This window comes from Lepidothrix coronata, unplaced genomic scaffold (assembly GCF_001604755.1).
Source record: "Lepidothrix coronata isolate B3197 unplaced genomic scaffold, Lepidothrix_coronata-1.0 Scaffold55, whole genome shotgun sequence".
Taxonomy (NCBI): Eukaryota; Metazoa; Chordata; class Aves; order Passeriformes; family Pipridae; genus Lepidothrix; species Lepidothrix coronata.
Genome location: NW_016690235.1, coordinates 199,271 through 222,139, shown reverse-complemented (window position 1 = coordinate 222,139; position 22,869 = coordinate 199,271). Strand labels below are relative to the sequence as shown.

Below are 22,869 nucleotides of genomic sequence, written 5' to 3'. Positions count from 1 at the left end.
CCACACACAAGTTCAGTCAATGCAGACTTGTGCTGCCTAACCAATCATCTTTCTTTTGCAGTTGATGAGAATCAATAGGCATGGCCCTAGTGCCTGTAGAGAGAACTGAGCATGGCTGACATCCAGCAATAAACAAAATCAGTTGAACAGCTTGATGATGAAACTCTCACTTTGATGCTGTACATGTCTGTGGACCTAAGTAAGCTGGGTTTTTTTTGCCTCCTGCTTTAGGAGACAACACCTAGCTAAGTGTTACATGCTGTTAATATTGACTCAGTTTACAAACTTCTCTGTATGTTACTTAGAATAAAATATTTTAAAAATTAGCTTCAGGGCTCCAGACAATCTCTCATTGCCCTGAGAAGGGAACACCAGGACAGTGGTGCAATTCTCGTGTAGTTCCTTCTGAAGCTGGTGGTGTTGTCACATGTAAGAAGTGGAATATTTGACTAGAAGAAGCTGGGGCTAGTTGATTCTGCCTGTTCCTGTCTTGTGTTGTTATCTCCCACCCCTGCCCCCAAACAAAATAAACCCGCTCATTTCCCTTTATCTCATTGGCAACAAGGTCTCTTTCATTTAACACCTTTTAAAAGAACATAAAAGGTTAATATTACATGGAATGGATAGACGCAAATTAGTACTTTGTTCACATGAGAAGTAAGACAGAACAGAAATAAAAACATTTGAACAGACTGCATTCAATGTCTTCATTTCAATGTTTGATAAATTATTAATATCTAAGGATGCCATAAAACAAGTCCTGTGGCTTTTTGTACTGCTTACAACAAAATGAATTTTAGGACTATGGCAGTCCTCCATATTAGTAGACACACAAGTGCTTGGGAAAACATATGGGGGCAAGGTAATCATTCAAGGGTTCTTGCACAAAACTAAATCTTCAGAATTGCTCAGAATAGCTCTCACACAGAGGCTGGTGGACAAAAGTCAGGTAAATTAATTTTCCAAGGGCTTGGATTATCTTTAAATAAAGTCTGCTTACTACTAAAATTAGCAGTGGGTCTTCTGCAAATACTGGCTTCCAGAAGGGCTTTGAAGGGCTGTTCCACCTTCAAAGCCCTCTGAGGCTCCATGGGACTACATCGGAAGGAACAGAGATTGTGACTCTCCCACCACGTTTGTAAGAACACGAGTGATGTTTTTTCCTAAAAACTGAATAGCCTGGCTCTGACTTAGTGAACCACGCTTTAAACAAATGAACTTGGAGGTTAGGGTCCACACTTGTGTATCCATAAGCAACACAGTGGATAAGTGCACCTACCAGAGCAGTAAGGAATGCTTCCCAACCCTTTCCAAAGGCAAGACACCTAAGTTCAACCACCTCAAGTGCATGTATGCCAATATATGTAATCCAGGCAACAAGCAGGAGGCATTAGAGCCCTATGCTCATGTGAGAGATGCCACAGGAATCACGAAAACTTGGTGGAAAACTCACATGACGGAAAGACAGAGTGGATGGCTACAAACATTTTCAGAATGAGAGGAAAGGAAAAAGGGGAAGTGCAGGTGCACTTTATGTGAAAGAGAAATTTGCATGTATAGAGGAGAGCTGTGGAGATCATATCAGTTCTATTTATGACTTAGGATCATGATTATAGGGATCATCACCAAGGGGAATATTATGTACTGACCTCCCAGTCAGGATGACGAAGCCAATAAAACCTTGCTTTGGCTGCTCAACGAAGTCTTTGGGCAATAGAACCTGCACTTCATGGGTGGCCTCAGTTGCCCAGACATTTGTTGTGAAAAAAAATTATGCACATACCACCCGTCAGTTTCCAGGAATGTACTAAGGACTGCTTGCTGCTATAAATACTGGACATGCTGACTAGGAGCAGCACATTGCTAGATTTACTGCTTGCAAACTGGGAAGACTTCCTTGACTTACATTGGTAGCATAACTACCAATAATACCTTGGATACAGTGAGAGCAACACTGTGGAATTTAAAGTCCTGCTAAGAACACTGAAGACGAGTAGTAGAAAGAAGACCCTGAATTTTAAACAAGCCAACTTCAATATGCTGAGCCTGCCTCTGAGGGTTTCCACTGGAAGTGTCCATGGAGGTCAAAGGAGTTTGTTAGTGCTGGGAGTTATTCAAAAGTGCCTGCTGAAAGCACGAGAACAGTCCATCCTCTACAAAGGAAAATGAAGGAGTCTAAACAAAAGAATACCATAGCTTAACAATGAACCTTTAGGTGTAATAAAAATAATAATAAAACCCAGCATATTGGCTTAGTCACTGAGGACTGCAAGCACTTTGCTAGGGGGATGGAAAGGTGCAGTCAGGAAAGCTAAGGATCAGCTAGAACTGAAGTTCGCCAAAGATGCCAAGAAGAAAGGGTTCTTCAGATTTGTGAGCAGTAAGTAGAAGGAAAGACATAAACCCATTGCTTAGGAGGGCAGGGAAACCAGTCACTAGAATGGTGACAAAACAGATGTTCTTTGCCTCTTTTCTTTTGTCTCTTTGCCTCTGTCCTTACTGACACAGCTGAACCCCAAGTCACAAGATCAAGTAGTAATGACAACACATATTTACCTGCCAGTAGTGGAGGAAGGGCTGGTCTGCAAGGGTTCAACACACATAAATCTACACTCCAGGGTGTTAAGAGAAGTGTCTGACATTTTTGTAAGGAGACTATCTATAATATTTGAAAGTCGCAGAGATCAGGGGATGTCCCTGATGACTAGAAGATGGAAAATGTCATACCTATCCACAGGAATGGGCCAAAAGAGGACCCAGGAAACTGGAAGCACTATGGTCTTACTTTGTCCCCTGGGAAAGTGACAGAATGAGTACTCCCAGAAACCATTACAAACCAAATGAAGCAGCTGATTGGGAAAAGCCATCATGGATTTACCAATGACAAATCATGACACACTAAACTGATCACCTTCTACAACTTAATAACATCTGTTGATACGGGGAGAGCAGTGGATGGTGTTTATTCAGACTTCAGCAAAGCTTTTGACACTGTTTCCCACAGCATTCTCCTGGCCAAGACAGATTGGTTGAGTGATCTGTGAAATGGGTAGGAAACTGACTCACATGTTGCACTCCAAGGGTAGTGATAAATGGTTTTTACTCAGGTAGCCAGAGGTGCTGTAATTGAGGCAACTATAGATGGAGACTGAATTAAAAAACTATGGAAAGCCTACAACTGAAAACCAATTGCTGGTGAATTTTTACAGGACACGTGGAAAGCACTTTTCAAAGATCTGTGCTTGACTCCTCTGACATGCTGGTCTGTTTTACTGTTGGGCTGTGCAGCTGGTCAAGATCAGAAGAAAGAAAACCAAAAGAATCTCTAAGCAGTGTTCTGGGTACTAACCAATCCAGATCAGGTTTCCTGAGCCACATCTTTGACAAATATATGCTAATACATACAAAATTCAAGCAGAGGTTTGTGCAAACTGTACGGTTACTGTAATTGTGGCTTCTGTATGTTGGCTGAAGTAGCAGCATGCAGTTTGCTACAGTTGTAGTTTGCTACAGTTGTAGTATACAACTGGCCATATATTCCAAAGAATGAATTTACCCCTAAGGCAAATTCAGCACTCAAGAGAGTTACATCAGATCTTAATGTGACTTATTTTGTATATACATTGAGCCATAAACATACACATATGGAGTAAGAACTCTCTCCTTTCCATTTGCTCGTGATGTGCGTGCAGCATAGCACCACAGCATGGCTGGTTTTGACTGCAGACCTGAGCAGCAAGAAGTGATGTAATTCTTAGCATCATCTCAGACTTTGTTTAATGGAGAGCTTGTTGGTGGCAAGCGGACACAAAGCTGGCAGTCACAACTGGAAGTGACAGGGCCACAGATCCCAGCATTTCTCAGCCTCAGCATTTCTGATCTACTTTCTCTCACATGGTGATTTATGAGGGCAAAGTGTGTTTGTACCCTGGACAATGTGGAATTTGTGTTAATTGTGGCTGGATGATTTCAAGCTCAGAAATGCTCATTGCCAGACACAACTCTTTTTCCTGGAAAGGTGGGAAGGACACAGAGTTATCACTTGACTGGCCACTGGTGCTCACCACCACCTCTCCCCTTCCCTTGGACCCCTCTGGGCTCTGAACACCCTATATTTGTGCTTTCTGCACGCTCAAAATCTCTGTCACCACAATATATATGGCACAAAAAGATGCACAGGGACACAATGGCGAGATAAATCACATTCTATACTGTCATTGCATTCAGAATAAAGGGAGGGAAGGATACAGAACAAACAACATGAGATGTATGGCCTTGGGAGTCTTTCAGAATGTGACAGCAACTGAAGAAATTGCTCCAACAGGTCAGTGTTAGTTTGTGTCTGTATTTTACAGAGCCTTCCTGTGTCATCCAACAACTCCTACCATTTTCCTCTGCAGCATGTGTTACACATGGTTGCCAGATAGATGTTTGATCTGCTGCAACAAAGCAAGTCCTAGAAGTTTTTTGAAGGAAGGGAAAATTTATGGTACTGAAGTGCTCACAGCTAGCTATACATGTTTTCTTCCTGCTCTGATCAGTTACCTTCACAGACTGCTGTCAGAGAGCAGAACAAAGAGGACTGGCTCAACTTGCACCATGTGAAGATGTACAGCTGCATTGTGCCCGCAATGGGAGGGCTAAAAGGACAGTTTGCAGTCTCAGTCACCCACAGAGGAGAAAAGGACGGCACTACTTAGAGGATGGCCTGGCCTGTCTCAGCCCACAGGGACCAGTTGCTGAGAGGAAGGGATAAGATATATATAAAACAAGTGGTCTAGAAGAGAAGAGGGACCACTCCACCCAGGTTTATTCCCTGCTCTTTTTGCTTGTGCATTTATTCTGGAGTCACTCTCTTTGGTGTAGTTTTGCAGTTTTCTGTTACCCTTCAGAAATCACTAGCTGTCCTTACTGCTTGTTCAGTCTGTGAGTAAGGGATCCACCGAAAGCAGGCAAAATCTGGAGAGCACAGGGGCTCTTTCTGAACCAAGTGAAATACTACATTGCTACATACCTTCAGGGAAACAACCACTTCATAGTTGTTAGCTGGGCCTTCCTTTGATTCCCTTTCAGTTACAACACACATGAAGAGGCAAAATGCACCTTGAAGGAGTCATAGAAGCTCCTGTGCACTTTGCGTGCTAATTTCTGTAGGCACCATTCCTTTCTTGGAAACTTACCCACAACCATGGTGTAACTCTGTATAGGTACGAAATATTTGCCATTCTTGATCTGTATTTACTTTGTGGTAGCCAATTTCAAATGCTCCAGAGGGAAGAAAGACTAAATTCTTACCATGGAGCATACTATCTAGGACTTTTTTTTTTGACAATAGGATTTAATGAAAAACTTGGGTTATATTGCTAGGAGAAATGAAAATTTCTGAACTAGATATTTGACTTAAAAGGAAAACCTCCTTACTAAGTAATATTAATCACCCCCCTAAGACAGCTCCAAGTCAGCTCATACACTACACAGTAATTTCCATTGTGTCCCAGTGTTTTAATGTTGGGATCATCATATATATTCCTCATCTATACTCACAATACAGTTGGGCATGGCTTTGACAGCAGCTGGAGGAGGTAGTCTTAACCTCAGTATTTTGAATCTTGTCATTTCAAAGAAATGTCCTGAGAACGAGGATGTGGTGCACAGATTTATCTGCAGATGCCTTAGCATGATATCCTTCCTGGGTCCTAAGGGTCCTGGAGTGGCTCTATAAGGGCCACTCTTGCTTCCTGGGAACCATCCATGTTATTTGGTCACTCAGACACCTAAATTTATAGCTCAGTATTTAGACTGATCACACATAGTGTGACACTGAGTTAATATGCGAGGAATTACTACATCCTCTTCAACCCATGTGAGGTTTTTCTTCTGTAAGAATTATCACTGAGAATATTGTTCATCAGTGAAGTAATCTATTTTTAATATTAATATCTATATTAGGAATAGTCCTCACAGTGTTTAACAGTTTATGAACAGAACATGAGCACATACAATGGAGAATATTGACCACAGAGAGGTGAAAAGGAGTCTGCAGTGCTGGTCTATCATGTGGTGAAAGGGGTCAATAATACAGAAACTGTATTATGTCTGTTTTAAGTTATTCATGCTGTTCTTTCCCTTTGTGTTTGCATAAGAAGAGGTGGAACTCTGCCAAAGCAATACTGTTTTACCACAATAGTGATGTTTGTGCTAGCATTATAGAAATACCAAAGAACAAGGTAATGGCTCTAGCAATAAATCAGAAACATACAGTGAAGGAAAGAACCCCCAGTCTTTAAACCTTTGCAACAAAGCTATAGTAACAACTCTTGTTAAACCCAAAGCTATACAATAGTAAAAAGGCACTTACCACCATCCTGGTGGGAGAAACTCTGTGAACGGAAAAAATAGAATGTTTGGTTAAACCTTTTTTATTTGGGATTTAATTTGCATGAAGTCTTGATTTTTATGCTAGATTTGCTTTTATGGTTCTATGTAATCTTTAAATGGGTAACTATGGTTGTGGCTCCTTGGATTTTGATGCTGTTATAGACTGGGGGAGAGGGACATGGTGTAATTAAATGGAGAACACTGCTTCATGTTGCAGGCTGTAATGTTCAAAAGTGGTGTTTGTAGCAAATGCTACTATTTCTGGGTGCCACCAAGAGCAGGGAAGTTTGAAATACTTTTCAGGATGCTGCTGACATTTTAAAGTTGGGCCAAAAATGCTCAAATTGTTTCCCTGCAGATAAGCTAGGGAGAAAGCTTCTGAAATCCCTCTTCAAAAAAAAGCTGGAATGGAAGGGCAAACCCAAATAATCCAACCAGAAATAACCTGATGCCTCTACATCTTTTCTTGTCTTGTTCATCCTGGTTTGAGCTACATGCTCAGCAACTGCCCTCAATCTTCCCACAAGTGCATAAATTATAACTTGCTTCCAAATGGTGCTTTGTTTCAGTCTGTGCCTGAGTGTCATTTTTTTAAAATACCTTTTGCAAGTTGTCGAAGGATTTCTCAGTCTCCTTTAGTTTCTCCAAAATTACTTGTTCTTTGGCAGATATTTGGGACTCCTCACTTTCTAATTTCTGTATTTCTTGTTCCAGCCTGTGGAAGACATACAGACACGCACATACACACAAAAATAAAATATGTAAATATTATTTAAATGAGATATCGTTTCCTAGGTATTAACTGGCATTTCAAATGTTATCAGGAACAATTTTGACTCTTGTTACTCACAATGGATTTCCTAGCACATGAAGGGCACATGAATTATTTGTAAAACAGATAGATCTATCTAAAAGGAAAACACTAATTACCTTATTATCCTCCTCTGCAAAAGCATATACAGATTAACTAAAAATATACTTCAGTATCCTTTCACCCCAATTCCTGCAACATCTCTCAGATATTTACTTTCATTTTAGAAATCACAGTGCAGTACAGGATATAATGAATATGCAGTAATAATTAGAGAAATAGGTGTCTTCTAATGCTTCTGTACTCCAGACAATGAAACTGGAAATAGTTGTTGGAAACTGGTTGTCAACCAGTTGTGTTAGGAGTTTTGCTTGAACTAACACTTTGCCCACTCCCAACAATAACCTTTTGGGATATCTACCCATGTTTTCTACTGTTACTGCATGAAGCTGGGGTCCCCAGTGACTTCGGGTAATAAAATATATAGAAAGTTCAAAAAATAAACTTATTTTGCCAGGCAGTAAGCACTCAGTACTTGCTTTTCTTGTTGAGACCTAATGGCTGAGACCTCACTCTTTAAGATGTCTTGATTATGATTTGGGATAGGCTTTTGTCAGGCTTAGATTCTCCATTACTTTAGCTGAAACCTCCTTTTACTGACATGATTTATGCAGATGCAGGTAATCCCTCTTCCTGCTGTCTCCTCCTTTTATGTATGCTTCCTCTTTATTTTCTCACTTTTGAAAAAAAAAATCTCTATAATATAAGCCAAGATGAACACATTTTAACAGGGATAGTTACCTGAAACTTCCTTTGTCTACAGAAGGATCTGTAGCTGCTCACAGCTAAATGAAACATATTTCCTTGAATGTGACAGATCAGCACTTCCTAGTACTTTCCTAACCCTCGGCTGGTTGCTCCTGCCTTTCTGTCACCATTTCTCAAGTGAAGGATCAGGGCACTGATCCAAGCTAGAGGGATGTATTTTTGCTCTTTCCCAGGCCTGCTCTGCACAGAACTTCACTAATGCTTGATCGAACACAAGGCAGAGAGCAAGGAGAAGGTGATGTAGGGAGGAGAGAAGGAGGAATTGCTTCTTTCACAGGCAGCTTGAGTTGCTTGTGAAATTCACATGTCTAAATATAGAGGTAGGGGTCTAACTTCAGGCACTCACCTGGGAGATTTTCCCTCACTTTCTAATTGTGTGATGATGTGTGGCACTTTCTGATAATGTTTTTCATTAGAGGAAGGCAAAAGTGTCACAGGATCAAATTGTTGCAGATGGAAAAAGGCAGATTTTGCTCTCCTGAAGTATATGAATGCTAAATAGTCTCAGATTTGTGATGAATTGTCAAACTGCCATTTTTGTCTCTTAAAGGTAAACCCCTCATCTCCAAGTTGAAATAGCCTAATTGCAATAATTTTAAAATGAACCCTTGGAAAGTACTGTTACAATCCACTTAATCTTTTCTCTAAATTAATATAACAACATAAAAAATGCAAAAATGTTGAAACAAAATATTTTGTTCTGCTGCAATGAAACAACTTGATACAGGATGAATTTTCCTCCTCATGTTGTAATTCAGGGAGAAATTTTTCAAAATATACAGTTTTATTTTCACTTGTCTTCCCAGGAAATTTTTTAAAATACCTAGTGAAGTGAAAAATTCATTTGTCACTCAGGTTAGCCAGTGTCGTGTTCTTGCTAAATTAATGACTTTAGAAGTCAACAGGTAGGTGGCTTCTTTTCCTTTTCTATCCCTGGGAATGATTTGTAGATCCACAGGCATTTGTACCTTGCTAGCAGTGTGAGTCAGGGCTTACTGGTGTATTTCCGCTCTTTCCCAGTGAGTCACTAAGCAGCATTTTCAGGATGCATGTTCCATAACCTGGTACATTTTGCTTGCTACATGATGGGGGAAGAGACTGAAAAACGGGAGTGTGTAGAAGTCAGCAACAACAAAATACATTCTTTCAAATGAACTAAATAATGAAGTTAATAATTTATGGCAGTGAAAACACTGTGAGTATGAGGCAACTCATTTGATGTAAGGTTATAAGCAAGCAGACTCCTTGTAATTTGGGGTGATAATAAGTGCACCATTTTTGCACACCATTTCAAAACTATAAAAAGTTTGTCGAGGATTGTTTGGTCTTCAAGAGAAAGTTTGCTTCCAACATGCATATGGTTACACATGCACATGCACCAATTTATTTGATTTATATTTTCTGACTTTTTGACTGCTTGCTCTCTTGTTTTTACTTGTTTACATCTCTTTTATCCTTCCCTCCTGGTTCACTTCCTCAGTTTCTTCCATTGTGCCAGGCAATCCTTACCATTAGAATGACTTGGGCAGATGAGACATTAGGTTACCCTGTTTTGACAAGACATCTAGTGGTTCTGGGTGTTGTGGTGTGTCTTTGTTTGTTTGTTTGTTTGTTTCTATTCTGAATCCCTTCTTCAGTTCCCTTTAACAACAACTTACTAATGGGGAAAAGGATGGAGACAGAGCTACCAGGATTAAGAAATACGGGTGAATCTGTTAGGAACAGAGCTCCCCTACGTTAGACTGAGTAAGAATGCATAAAACTCATGCCATAGATGCAAATTGCCTTTTCCTCACTGAAATCAGTGCAGGTAGACTAAGAGACTCTCAGACCCTATGTAGACTGGACCTGAATTTCTAATCATAGCAGGAAAAATAGGGATCATTCAGGAGAATGTACCTGTTACCTGTACCCCTGCCCAGGGGTCATATACCAAGCATTGATATCCACGGGAGGTTGATTTTTTCTTCAATTTTGTACCACTCTTACTCATACTCTCTAGGCCTAAAGGCTGAGGCACCTCTGCTGAGGTACTGAGAGATACTCAAGGTCACAGTTTTCACATGAACCGTTGTATGCAGTCCTGAGTAAACCATCTGGGCATCACAGATCTCACTGGCAAACTTGGATCTAGAGTCTTCACCATTTCTTTGGACTGCCTTTTTATGTATGGTCCAGCAGTACAAAAACTTAAATCATAATGCAAACCAAGGGTTGTTTTGCATGTGTATTTTTTTTAGTGATATTCATATAATCAGAATTGCCAAGTGATAAGGAGAACTGCCTGCTTTTTTTGGTAACAACATACAAAAGAGTCATGCAAATTTGGTCTGAAAAATAAATGAAGTAATATTGCATCTGTTTCGAGCAACATGCTATATAATGGCTTAAACAGCACTAAATCCATTCAGAGCACACACGTACAAGTACGTACATTTACCAAGTGCTTATATTTTTCCTGTGTAAATATTAAATAATGTCCTTTTCTTCTAGCTTAGTTTAAAAAGGATATGCCTTAATTGTCATCTGACACCTGGCAAGGAAACCTTGTAATTCCCTTGTTCCTGACTTCTTGGCACATTTCAGGCTGGCTTTTGAAAGATGGCCACAACAATAAGGCCAGTTATATAAATAACTACAATATCTGAAGTGTTGTAGGGAAGAAAATTAAGAAGAAAACTCAGAATCAGATGAGGCATAAGTGGTATAAAATAAACTGTTAGTATTGCTGCTTTATTGTCCCAAGCAGTTATCTCATTACTGAATTTGCTAAACTGTTTATATAAAAAGAAAATTGGGTCAGGGAGTCTGGAGTTGCTGTGGTAGGGGCATGGGTTTTTTTCAGTGGATGTACCCAGAGTCCTATTTCTCCAAATATCACAAAAACAAGTGGGAGATTTTACCACTCAGAAAGCCAAGCCTGCCTTGTTGCTAGTCTGTCTGTCCTGAAGTTTTCTTTAATGGATGCCATAAGCACCTCAGACCGTAACAGAATTTTCAGGGGAGCTGAGACGAACTTCCTGTGTAAGCCAGGTGACCCTTCTTCTCATGTTAACAGTGCTGCCCTGCTGTGAAGGGGAAGGAACCACAAACAGCTGAAGCGATGTTGTCTTTTGGACAGCATTTTGCTTTTGTTTGGGGGACCCTGATTCCTTGTTTAGTAAGATTACAGGCTTGTTGGATAAATAGGCTGGAAATTACTTTGGTAGGTCTCTAGCCCAACCTCCTGCTCAATGCAGGCTCAGACACGAGATCAGGTCAGGATGCTCATGGCTTCTTCCAGTTGGGTCTTGAAACTCCTGAATGGCGGGGGAAAAAATAATTTTTTAAAGCTACTTACAGGCTTTCTCTTTTAGAGTCTACAGATGTCAGATGTGATGCCCTGCAAAAATTCAAAGCAGAACTGTGCAGTACTGCAGGGGAATGGGACTGCTAAAGGAAGTCTGGTCTGTGTGTTTGGTGGGATTTCGACCTAAGTGGGCAGCTACACAAGTGTAGACAGGCAGCCAGTGCAGCTTCTGAGAAGATCAGAGGCATAAACAGCACATGAACCCTCCTGTGGAAATGCTGGGATCAGGACCAAAGGAGCTGTCAGGTAGCACAGAATAATTTGGAAGACAAAAAGGGGAGTTAAGAAGGGAGATCTAAAAGGTGAAGAGGTAGAGGGAGAGGTTTGGAATTGTGGTATGTGTACATGTGCATTTACATTTTGCTGCAGTACCCAGCAAACATTGTGTTTGGATACAGGACTCTATTTTGTGCTCCAGCCTAAAGGCAATGAATGCACTTTCTCTAGGTGAAGGATTTGCTCTGTTTCCCATGCTGAGATGTTGAAATCCACAGACTTGGCCTGTTATTTTCCTCCCTCCTGAAGGAGGCTGAGGCTATTCTTACAGAAGGTGCCTTTCCTCAACCCTGGGAGAGACCCTGAGCATGTTCCTGCAGGGCACTCACACAGCTGGTGCAGAGTCACACTGGTTTGCAGCAGGAACACACAAATCCCAAGTCAGCAGAATTCTGCCTGAAGAAAACAGCCTCCTCTATCCAGCTAATTAACTCTGGCAGACACATGACTTCTAGAGATACCTACCTTTGGCTTAGCAGTGTTTTGTTTTTCGGGGTGGGATGGTAACCACATTATAAACAGGGAGAACAGCTGCAGGTTTATGGACCAGTTTCTTTAGCCTGTGCTAACTCTGCATTCTGGGTCGTACTTGAGAAATACTCACGCAATTTCTGCAGTAAACATAGAAATGTAATAAAAATTATGTCTGCAGCATACAAACTGGCATGTCAGTGGAAAAAAGAACATTCATCCACACTAATAAGGAAAGTGTACAAGTATTCAAAACTTAAGAGAAAAACAGGAAAGACCTAATCAAAGTAAACACTTGAAAGGAAAAGGTGACCAATGCTTATGTAGTGTGGGGGACAGTTCAACTGTAAGCTGATTATTTTGCTATTGCTTGATTGATGCCATAAATCAACCTGATATAAAAGCACAAATAAGGCATGGGACTGCACATCAGCAATTTGTGCAAGGTCTCTCAGAGCTGAACATCCTGAGGTGTTACAGCTGGTATTAAAATGGCAGATTCAGAAGTGGAATACTGCAACAAACCCCTGATGCTTACTGAAGAGAAAGTTAAACACCAAGTTTAGGGATAACTGGGTTTGCCTGACGGGAAGCACAAACTGTGTTTGTCTCTAGGATTTTGCCCTCAGGAAGCTTTTGACCACACAACAAAACTAGAACCCGAAACCTTACACGCAAAGTCCACTCTTCTGCATGTACAGTTATGTGCCTTCTCCTGCAAAAGTGCACTGCCAAGAATGTTCTACTCCATGGGCCTCTCATTCCTATTTCTTTATCTCTGTAAAGGTTTTCTGGGGCAGCAGGGTACCTCTTAGCTCACCTTTGGAAAGGTTCAGATTACCCTTGGAAAATGAACTTGCAAGGGTAAGGGGTTCCCCCGAAAGATATGTAAATCTTGCATTTAAGTCTTTTAAACCAGCACAACTGCATCCCAGCCCAGCACCTCAGCCCTTGACAAACTTCCTATATCCATATCTACTGTCAAGCACCAGCAACCTGGCTGTAAGCCAACATGCCTAAGAAACTGGAGCTGAAATCTACATGCCACAGCCATGAACAGTACCCTTCATCTGCTGTAGGGAAGCAGATGAATCCTTGGTTTAGTTTCCACATTGGCTTAGTTTTCTTAGCAAACACCAGCAGTTGTGCTGAAGGCAGTTGGACCATTTGTGGATGTCACTCTATATCGACACACAGCCACTGCTGATGGCAAAAAACCTGCTTGATTTCATGTCTGTTGCAGGATCTGAAATGGGATTTCAGAGTTAAGTAATTCAATGCCTTTTAGTTTAGTCTTTCTGCAGTGCTCACCCTTTTTTGAACAGCTCACTCTCAAAAAGGAAAGCTGGCAGTGCACATCTTATGATTTCCAACAGACTGTTGTTTACAGAGTACAGCTGCTAATCAAGAGCAGCAAACTTAATTAGCATCTTTGAAAAGGCAAAACCTCTGTGACTTGAAAAACTGGGAATCCGTTATTACCAGTCAGTGCTTGGATATGAGATTCAGGCATGATGCTGAATGAGTTGCTCTGGTAATCTATACGAATCTTCCTGAATACAGGAGAAGGGAAACAATTCCCTTCACCAGGCAAAAACTGCTTTGCAGTACCAGCTGACAAATTTGGGATGAGAATAAAAACTCTAAAATTTACTTTGTTGTCTGAAGTGTATAAACACATACATAGAAAGAGCAATATATAGATATTTTGCATCTGCCTGGTGTAGGATGAGGTTAATCCATGCTATCTTGAACAAACCAAGGCTAGCAATTCAAGCATTGGCCACAAGATTTCTAGAGCTCAGCATGACAAGGTGTAAAACACAACAATCATTATCCTGAGTTAACTAGTAAAATGAATGCTGTCTGCTCTAGATGTAGAAGGCTTAGTGTCAATGTGATGCAAATTCTTTGACCTAGAGTTGAAGTAGTTATACAATTGAGTCCAGTTCCTCACCAAAGCAGCACTGTTTGTATATTAACTTTTGCCTATGGTTTGCCTGATACAGTGTTAAATTTCCCAAGCATGGGGACTTCAGCTCTCTGATGTGACTTTTATGCTAATTTCACTTTTCCACTTTTTCATGACCTGCCTTTTCTCTCCTTAAGAAGGATGTTATCTCACTCCAGTATGATTTCCTCATATCACCTAAACACACAACTTTTTGGCCTCATGGCATTTTCAGCCTACGCTTGTTTTTGGACTTTTACAAGTGCAGCCCTTTCTAGGCCAGGTTCATTCAGTCTTCTTCAAATGGGAGATGTCTCCAGCATGGGTGAGACTGCAACCTTGAAAACTTCCCAGTGACTCAGGAGAGAGCAGATCACTGACTGGAAATCAGTGAATCACTGTGCCTTAGATGATAGGACAAATAGAAACGAAACTTTACTCACAGTATCCTGGTATGCCCAAACAAGGAACAATATAACCTCAGAGAAGTCCTCGAGAATTAGATAAGGGATGTACTCAAACAAACAGGACATAAACTAAGCTCTGTGTACCCAAACAAGATAAAATAAAGAACAAATGTAACAGTTTTTGGTGGTGAATCACAACGACCCTGTGCCTGATCAGCAACTGAGGTTAAGACTACTAAGACTCAGAAGGACCAAAGAAAGACTTCCAATAGGGAAGTGACTATGTAAAGCAAACTAATGAATACATATTAAGTAAGCCAGACTATCTAATGAATATGTAAATAGTATGTGGAATAAAAAGCTCTGTCCATCTGTTTGGCATGTTTGTTAGATGACGTCCAGCATGATGAATAAAGGAGAATGCCCTTTTTAACATCTACAAATCGTTGTGAAGAAGTTTGTTTCTGCTGCTTCTCGGTATTGTTGAGGCTTGCCCTTACAACAGAGGAGCACGTAGCTTGACCCTCCTTTGGGAATTGGAGGGGTAAAAAGTTTAAAAAAAGCCCTGTTCTGAACCCAGTCCATTGGCCACCAGCCAAAGAGGCGAAGGAGCAGAATCCACTTATTTTCTTTCTCTGTGCTTATGGATCTGAAAGCTCCTATATGTGCTCCTGACTGGGCTCCAGAAAGGACCTGGCAGATCTGACCAAGTCCCTTGATTTACCTGATCAACTGAGTAAATACAGCTTAACCTGCTCTGGTAGCGTCTGGCTTCTGAATCATCAGCTTCTGGAGCATTTGTGTTTAAAACAAATGGCACAAATGTCCACAACCGGTACAAAATGCTTGGGCTGCACAAAACCGGACATGCAGATCTTTGTGTCTGAACAGACATGTAGTCACACTAGACAATGTACAGGACTTAAACTGCCAATACAGAGGGGCATCATATGTGATTCATTGTTTGGTACTGCCATTGGGATGGCAGGAGAAAGGCAGGGGAAATAAATTAGCCACCTTAGAGAGGTCACGTCCTGTACTTTGCAGTTGAACAGTGAAGGTGCAAAGACTTGTGAAAGACATCGAATCCCAAGTAAAATTGACAGGAAAAGCACCAGGAGAGTTGTCCTGGGATGCTTGAGGACACACAAGAGTACAAGGGACAAACATGCCAATGTGGCTATCATAAAATGTTCCCCACAATGGAGTGGCTGGGCACTTTGAGCACAGAGGATAGGCTCCAGAAAGGCCATGACTGTGGTGGGAACAGGGGTCAGAGGGCATGTGTTGCAAGATGTGGTTCAGGTGAAAGAGGGCTGCACACGCATTCCCCCCAGTACAAAGTCCCTGTACACAGCAGCACACAGACAGAAACTAGAAAAGCAACACAGGTGCAGACAGCCCTGTGAAAAACAGTTTGTTGGCACATCACAGTTATGCACATGAAATTCATTTAGGTTTAACAACAGATGCCAGCAGTTCAGCTGTACAGTGGACTGCATTATTTATATCTTGGAAGAGATCCAAGAAATAGAGGGAGAGCAATCAGAAGATGACTGTTGAGTGTTCATTCTTCCATCATGCAGAAGTGCTGGCTGCTGCAGAGTTACCCATGGTTAGTGCAGATGTACGACCAAAAGGAGTGCATGACCTTAGCACACCCATACTTGCGAGCTGCCAAGGAAGGAGGATGTTTTTCTGCAATTCCTGTACATACTGGTATACTGGAGATGCACATTCAGTTATCTAGCATCATTTACAGGGAAGGTAGGATGACCGGAAAATCTCCACCATCTTTTTTTAGTGTAGTTAAATAAAAAAAACAAATCTAAAAGTATTTGCTCTGAAGAGATTTCAGCCTTCTATGTACAGACTGCAAATACACTTTTTGTCTCTGATTCACAATATTAGATGAGAAATGAGCTGCAAAGGGTCATGAGCTGCTCAGAACATGCAAAGACAAACAAGAGCAAGGCAAAGACATACCTCAGAAAAGGAACTGGGGGTGCTGGTCTACAGCCATCTGAACATAAGCCAGCAGTGTGCCCAGGTAGCCAAGACTGCTAATGGCATCCTGGCTTTTATCAGCAGTGGTGTGCCCAGCAAAACCAGGGAACTGATTGTCCCCCTGCACTTGGCATTGGTGAGGTTGCATCTCAAATCCTGTGTCCAGTTCTGGGTTTCTCACTTCAAGAAAGACATTGAGGGGCTGGAATGTGCTCAGAGAAGGGCAACAGAGCTGATAAAGCCTCTAGAACAAAAGCCTTATAAGGAGCAGTTGAGGGAGCTGGGGTTGTTAACCTGGAGAAAAAGGGGCTCAGGGGAGAACTTACTGCTCTCTACTACTGTCTGAAAGGAAGCTGTAATGGAGGTCAGCCTCTTCTCCCAGGTAACAAGTGATAGGACAAAAGGAAATAACCTCAAGTTGTACCAGAGGAGGTTTAGATCGGATATTAGGAACAAAATTGTTCACTGAAAATTTTGCTAAGCATTAGAACAGGCTGTCCATGGAAGTGGTGGAATAACTGTCCCTGGAAGAGTTCAAAACACATGTAGATGGGACATGTAGATAAGAACACTGTTTAGTGGTGGGCCTGGTAGTGTTGGGTCAAGGATCTTAGAGGTTATTTCCAACCAAAACAATTCTATGATGCTGTGATTGTATGACACTGAACTTACACCTCTCAGGTTGCAGTAGAATGGTCATGAGGATAACTTAGCTGCTGGAAGGTGGACCCTGTAACCTCCAGGTTAAGTGGCTGTCCACAGCAGAAAATTCAGAGAGATGTCACCTCAATGTTCATTTTTATCCTTAATTAAAAATAATGAATGCTTCTGGAGGGGCTACAGCAGAAATGCCATGAAATTCTACAAGTTAAGAGTGCAGGCAGTGCTGCATTGAAAAGCAAGATTTGTGGTAGGCTGGGTTTAAAAGTAATGATGTTAGCTAGGGCTGGAGAGCATCCTGTCTTCTGCCTGGACCTCAGGTCTCTGCAGCTTTTTCTTCAGCTATCTACTGTGGTTCCCTGTGAGACTTGGGGAGGTGCTCTCTGTGGTCTCATCAGCTCTTCCCAGGGAGCTAACGAGGGTCATGCACAGCAATTCTTGCAGAGAGCAGTGCTCCCGTTCCTCTCAACCACCCTCGGGCCGCTGCAGTGAAGGGCAGGGGCAAAGGGAAAAGTACAAGAGTTGTGCCTGGCAAAGCTCAAGAGCATTCTTGGAATGAAAGAAAAGCTTTTTCCTGCTACAGGCTGCCTTTCCCTTCCTGCCTCCCCTCCCCCTTCTACCCTCCTCTCCCCATCCCCCCATTGGTATTTCTTGTCTTCCTTGAATTCCTACACAGGTTATTTCCATACTGGACTCCTGCCCAGCCTTCCCTCACAGCTGAGACAGAGCAATGGCTCCATCCAAAGTCAGTGGTAGCATGTTTTCTATTGCTCACAAACCAGGATTTCACTCCTAGCAGGGTTCCCATTTGGTCTGTTTTGAATCCCTCCTTGTTCCCACTATGCCTAGGTTTTAGCAGTATAGGAACACATGCAAATGACTCCTTCATGTGACAATCTGATCATCACTGAAAAGGTGTTGCAGTTATTAACTAGGAAAGCAGTGTTGACAAAAGAAGCAAACATGGGCTAGAGCTATCTATTTTATCCTTCCTGTAGCCTCCAGCAAATAATTTTGCCTCCATTTCCCCATCTTGAAGCAATACAATTTGCCAATCCTATGGACTCCAACCATACATCAGACCATGCTTATCCCTGGTAGATGCATTAGCTGGTACTATTAATTATACTCACTGTACATGTGAAGTTTCCATGATTTTGGTTTGACTTGACTCAGATTTGCCTCTAATGATTGTATGGGCATTTTAAGGGACTTCTGGTGCAAACAAGGCATTTTCTATTTGCTTCCTGCTGCCTTGGCTTAAAATGTTCTGTTTCAAGGACCATGGTTCTTACAAGTCTACTTGTTGCCACAAGAAGTGTTGCCCAGCATCCAACATTCTGACTTGAGGTACCCCATGTGATTGCTGGAATATAGTCTGAGAATAACACTACAAACAAAAATGGCCCCCAGAAAATTCAGGCTGAAAACATGAAATCCCAACCAAAATACTTTAATTGGTGTGATGATACCTTCTGCTGCCCTGCGGCTATTGAAGCACAACTGTCTTGAAAAGCTGCAACTTACAGGGATCCCATCTGCCTCCCTCAGACTTTTTTTAACAAATCTTTCCTCTCTCCTTGCCTTTTATGTTGTGCTTCATTCATGACTGCCTAAATCTGTAAGTGCCCTCAGAAATCCTTAACAAAGGAGTTAGATGGTATGTGCAGCTGACTGTCAGCATGCCTCAGGCACTGAGCTTTATTAGGTCCCTTTATAAATTCCTCATATTAAGTGGACCTCACAAATACACAGATCCATTCCCCTGCACTGCTGCCAAGAGTGACTCGGACGGCAGGGACAGAAAAAGAGCAGCAGGGCAGGAAGGGGAACACCCAGTAGGAGCCGTTACTTGTTTTGTTTGTTTCTTGATACAAACAGCTTCTTGGATCTGAGCTTTGCAAATCTGTCCTCTGCCGTCATTCACTTACAGGAACCCACAGTTCATTTTTCCAGGGTGAAGGCTGATGCGAGGCAAGGAACGTGCCCCATGGGAACGGACAGACTTTCCTCTGGGAGCAATGAAGGATGCACCAAGCTGCTGCCACCCTGAGCATGATGACTGCAGCTCCTGATCCTGCTTCATCCATCTGATCTACCTTAGTGCTTTTATGTTGTGTTTGTTTGTTTATTTGTGCTGGGCAGCAAGCATCCCCATGTCCCAGAAAGCCACTGGAACAAACATGGCTTCACTGTGGAGAGGTTTTGTCCTGGTGGGGTAGCTCCAAGGTTATCCATAGTGCTCCTGCTGAGGCAAATCAAGCCAATCAGGAAGCCCCCAGAAACGTGGGCTGTGTTCAGCTTGTTGTTTCCACCCTTAGACATTTCCTGCCATTGTTCTTGTGATTTTCTTTAAGTGTTCACTGGGCTGGTGGGTGGTGCTGCTACTGCTGGCAGGGGTTTTTGGGGAGGCCTCTGTCCTCTTAGGCACATGGAGAGCTCTCTGCTATTCCTTTCACAGACTCCTACTACAAATTTCTGGCATACAAGTGCAGGGAAGGTGGAGCTGTGGTGGTAACTGCAAAGCAAAGTTCCTTTTCCTGTTTGCTGTGCTAAGCTGGACAAGAATGTAATCATACCATAAAATGATGAATGAATTTTAGCTCCAGACGTTGCTTACCACCCCTGGAGAAGCAGAAGGTGAGTAAGTAGGTGGAAGCAGGAAGTCCACAGCATGATGGGATCCATTGAGGGCTGTCGAGAGCTGTGGAAATACTGACTGTATTATAGAAATTGAGTGCTCCAGTTTTACCTCTGCCATCCAGAGCCTGGCTTTCACTTTCCAAGAGTACAGAATATCAACTACAATTGTCTAACCCCATCACACCACTAGAGGACCAGAGGAGCTATAACTATCCAGGCCTTCCAGAGACAATGCCTGCATCCAGTTTTTTAGTTCTCTAAGTTTCATGATTAAGTTTTTAATTCATCAGATGCATCTCATGAGTTTCTACCTGCAGTGGGAAGGACTGAGAAAAGTTGGGTGCTGTACTTGGCCATGGTCCAGTCTCAATTGGGAATTACAGCAAACCAGCTCCTAGACCCCCCCAGCTGCTCGGGTAAACATGAGCACATCTTTGGATTTCATCTACAGTGTAAGACAACTTTCTGTGCTGTAGAGAAATTGTGAGATTGAATTTGTGCTTGGATAGCATCTCTAATTCTGCAGAGAGGTCTCTGGAAGTCTGGTGTTATTACTGAGCTGTACTGGTGAAGAGACCCAGCTACAGAGCTATGTAAATGAAGAAATGGGTGAGAAAAATAGCTTTGATATTGCTTGGGGTTCACTTTTCCAGCCCTTTGCTCCACATTACCTAATATCAGCCACACTTGAGATATTGCTGTCTGAATCCTCATGGTGACGGAGTGCAAATAAAACAAGAGGGAGAGTGCGTTTAATAACATGACAATGCCCTCCTTTTTATTCTCCATGATAGATCATAAGCTCCCCTTACTGCCTCATAAGGTACAATTTTAAATGTGCAGCACTGGAAAGTTTGTCTTGACTTTGTGCTGCATGTTTGTAGTAGGAGTCAGCTGATGGCTTCCTGCTTGTGTGGGTCTCAGAGGGGTGAAATTCTTGACCCTCAGACTTCTCAAGCAGAGCTTCCAAGTCAGAATAAAGCAGACATCTGGGCTGATTTGGTTTAGGGGAGCAAAAACCAGACAGTAGAGTATCTGTGGAACAGGATGGGTTATAAAAAGCTATTATTTTCCTTTTTGAGAGAACTTCTATAACTGTGCCATAGTCTATTTTTGATGGTTGGCCTCAAGCTGACCATTGGTCATAGCAAAGAGGTGGCACGGGACTGCCTTTGTAAGGGTAAATATCAAAGAGGAGAACCTCAAAGCACCTAGCAGTGTGGTAACCCTCTACTTTCTAACAAATTATTTTGCAGTCAGTTCATTATTCTTTCTGCAGCAAGAGGAATAAAGCCAAGCATAGCCTGATGGGTTCCAGGCTATGATCCCAGGGAGGGGCTGGCTGTTCATGAGGAGCTGGCTCACCTTCTGTGGTTTCAGTGGATTCCATGACTACGCAAAACCATCCTCCCAGGGGTCTTCTCACCTGTGCAAACCATCTCTACTCCTGGAATGGTAGTATTGAGGGATGGGGTAGCAACGAGAGATGGTCCACATCACATTTCTGGAAATTCCTGCTGGGTAACTTGAGAAAAGAGGCTAGAGTTTTGCAGGGATTTCTTAAAGCCTAAGTGGTTAATTTTGTCTGGTTTTGAGTCTCGCAATATTCTTAATGCTCAAGTATCCCGTACAAGAGAAAACCTCAGCTAAGTCTTGGCAAACCCATAAACATTCTTGGTTTTTTACCTATACAATTGACCCTCTTGTCTCCTTTTTGTGCCTATTATGTTTTTCATGTTGGCATTTGAACAAGGCATTCAAATAAAGCAATTCTTGTAAGAATAGGCAGTAATAAATGTGAGACCATTGTGAAAATCTGCTTGGGTTTGCAGCACGGACAGATAATTTTAATTTGCTTTGTCTAAAACATGAGACCAAGGGCAAAGGCTTCACAGGTACCCATATTATTGAGAAGACTCAGGCCCATTTGTCAATTTACTTCATGCAGGTAAATGTGCACAATCTTAGGATGTGGGAAGTTAAGAAATTACTGTCCAGTTTTAAGTTTCAAAAGATGTCAATAGGCACCTTCAGGGATTTACAAAAAAAAAACTTAAAAATTTTAGAGGTGCTCTTGAAAGTGAGATGCAGGTACTTCTGAAAGTTTGTCTCTGATTTCCATGCCAGTTGTTGTATAGCTATGAACACTTCAACTTTGAAGGGACTTCATTTATGGATGTTTATAGATGAAGTGTTACGGCAGTAGATGATACAGCAGTATTCAAAGCCTTGAATTTAAAAAAGAGAGATGAACAGGCATTAAGCTCTAGGTGTGTAGGAAGTTCCATTGGTTTGAATAAATGAATACTTGGATGTAAGCACATGCTGAAGCGTGTCTCTGACTCAAGGCTAAAAGGGTAACCACAATAATGTGACAGCTCAAAATTAGGAAAGTTGTCCCGGTGCTTTAGAATGGGCAGACTAAAAATGAAATTAAACTAAACAGGCCTTATTTGAAATAACTCATAGAAAGTGAGAGCAACAACAAAATTCTGGGAGCTGGAATGGCATGAACTGCATTATGACTAGAAGTAGGTGAGGGCAGCTGGAAGTGCAGGCTGTCGAGATTACTGGCCAAAGGCTGGCTAGTTAGTCACTAAGTGCCAGATGGACACCACCAACTGTCTAAATGATTTCTCCCTCATTTGTAATTGGCCTCAGTTGTGCCTGATCTCCCTGGATCTGCCGGCAGTTCTCAGGTCTGCCGTCGACAGCCCCCTTGGTGTACATCCTGCAGCCAGCATGCAAGCTCCTGTCAGCTTGACAGTCCCTGAAGGTGCTGTGGGTTTTCTGGTCATGCCCTACTCTAAAAAATTTTGCCTCATTGGCAGTGTGAAACACCCACATCACCATTTCATTCCACTCTCCTTTACTTTTTTCAATTTTTTTTTTCTTCTCATATTTATGTCAGCTGTTGTGATCAGTCACAAAGAGGCATTTTGTGATGTTGGTACAGGACTGCTGATATTTGCCATCTTACACTATATTAACACTGGCAAGTAGAACCACTCTAAAGATGCAGCTTTGTGCCCAAACCACCTTGTGCCTTTAAGCTTCTCTGGCTTCTCCCCCATGATCCAAACGCACA

General features: G+C 42.0%; 1 protein-coding gene across 5 annotated transcripts in view; it reads right to left on the bottom strand.

Moving 5' to 3' along the window:
* LOC108498099 (paralemmin-2-like) overlaps positions 1-22,869 on the bottom strand; it is a 266,564-nt gene that overhangs the window by 149,020 nt on the left and 94,675 nt on the right. For all 5 annotated transcript variants that reach the window (XM_017816398.1, XM_017816399.1, XM_017816389.1 and 2 more), the window contains exons 4-5: positions 6,979-7,093; positions 6,359-6,380 (exon numbers count right to left, since the gene is read on the bottom strand). In XM_017816398.1, the coding sequence (XP_017671887.1) occupies positions 6,359-6,380; positions 6,979-7,093 (137 nt within the window). The remainder of the gene's footprint in view (positions 1-6,358; positions 6,381-6,978; positions 7,094-22,869) is intronic.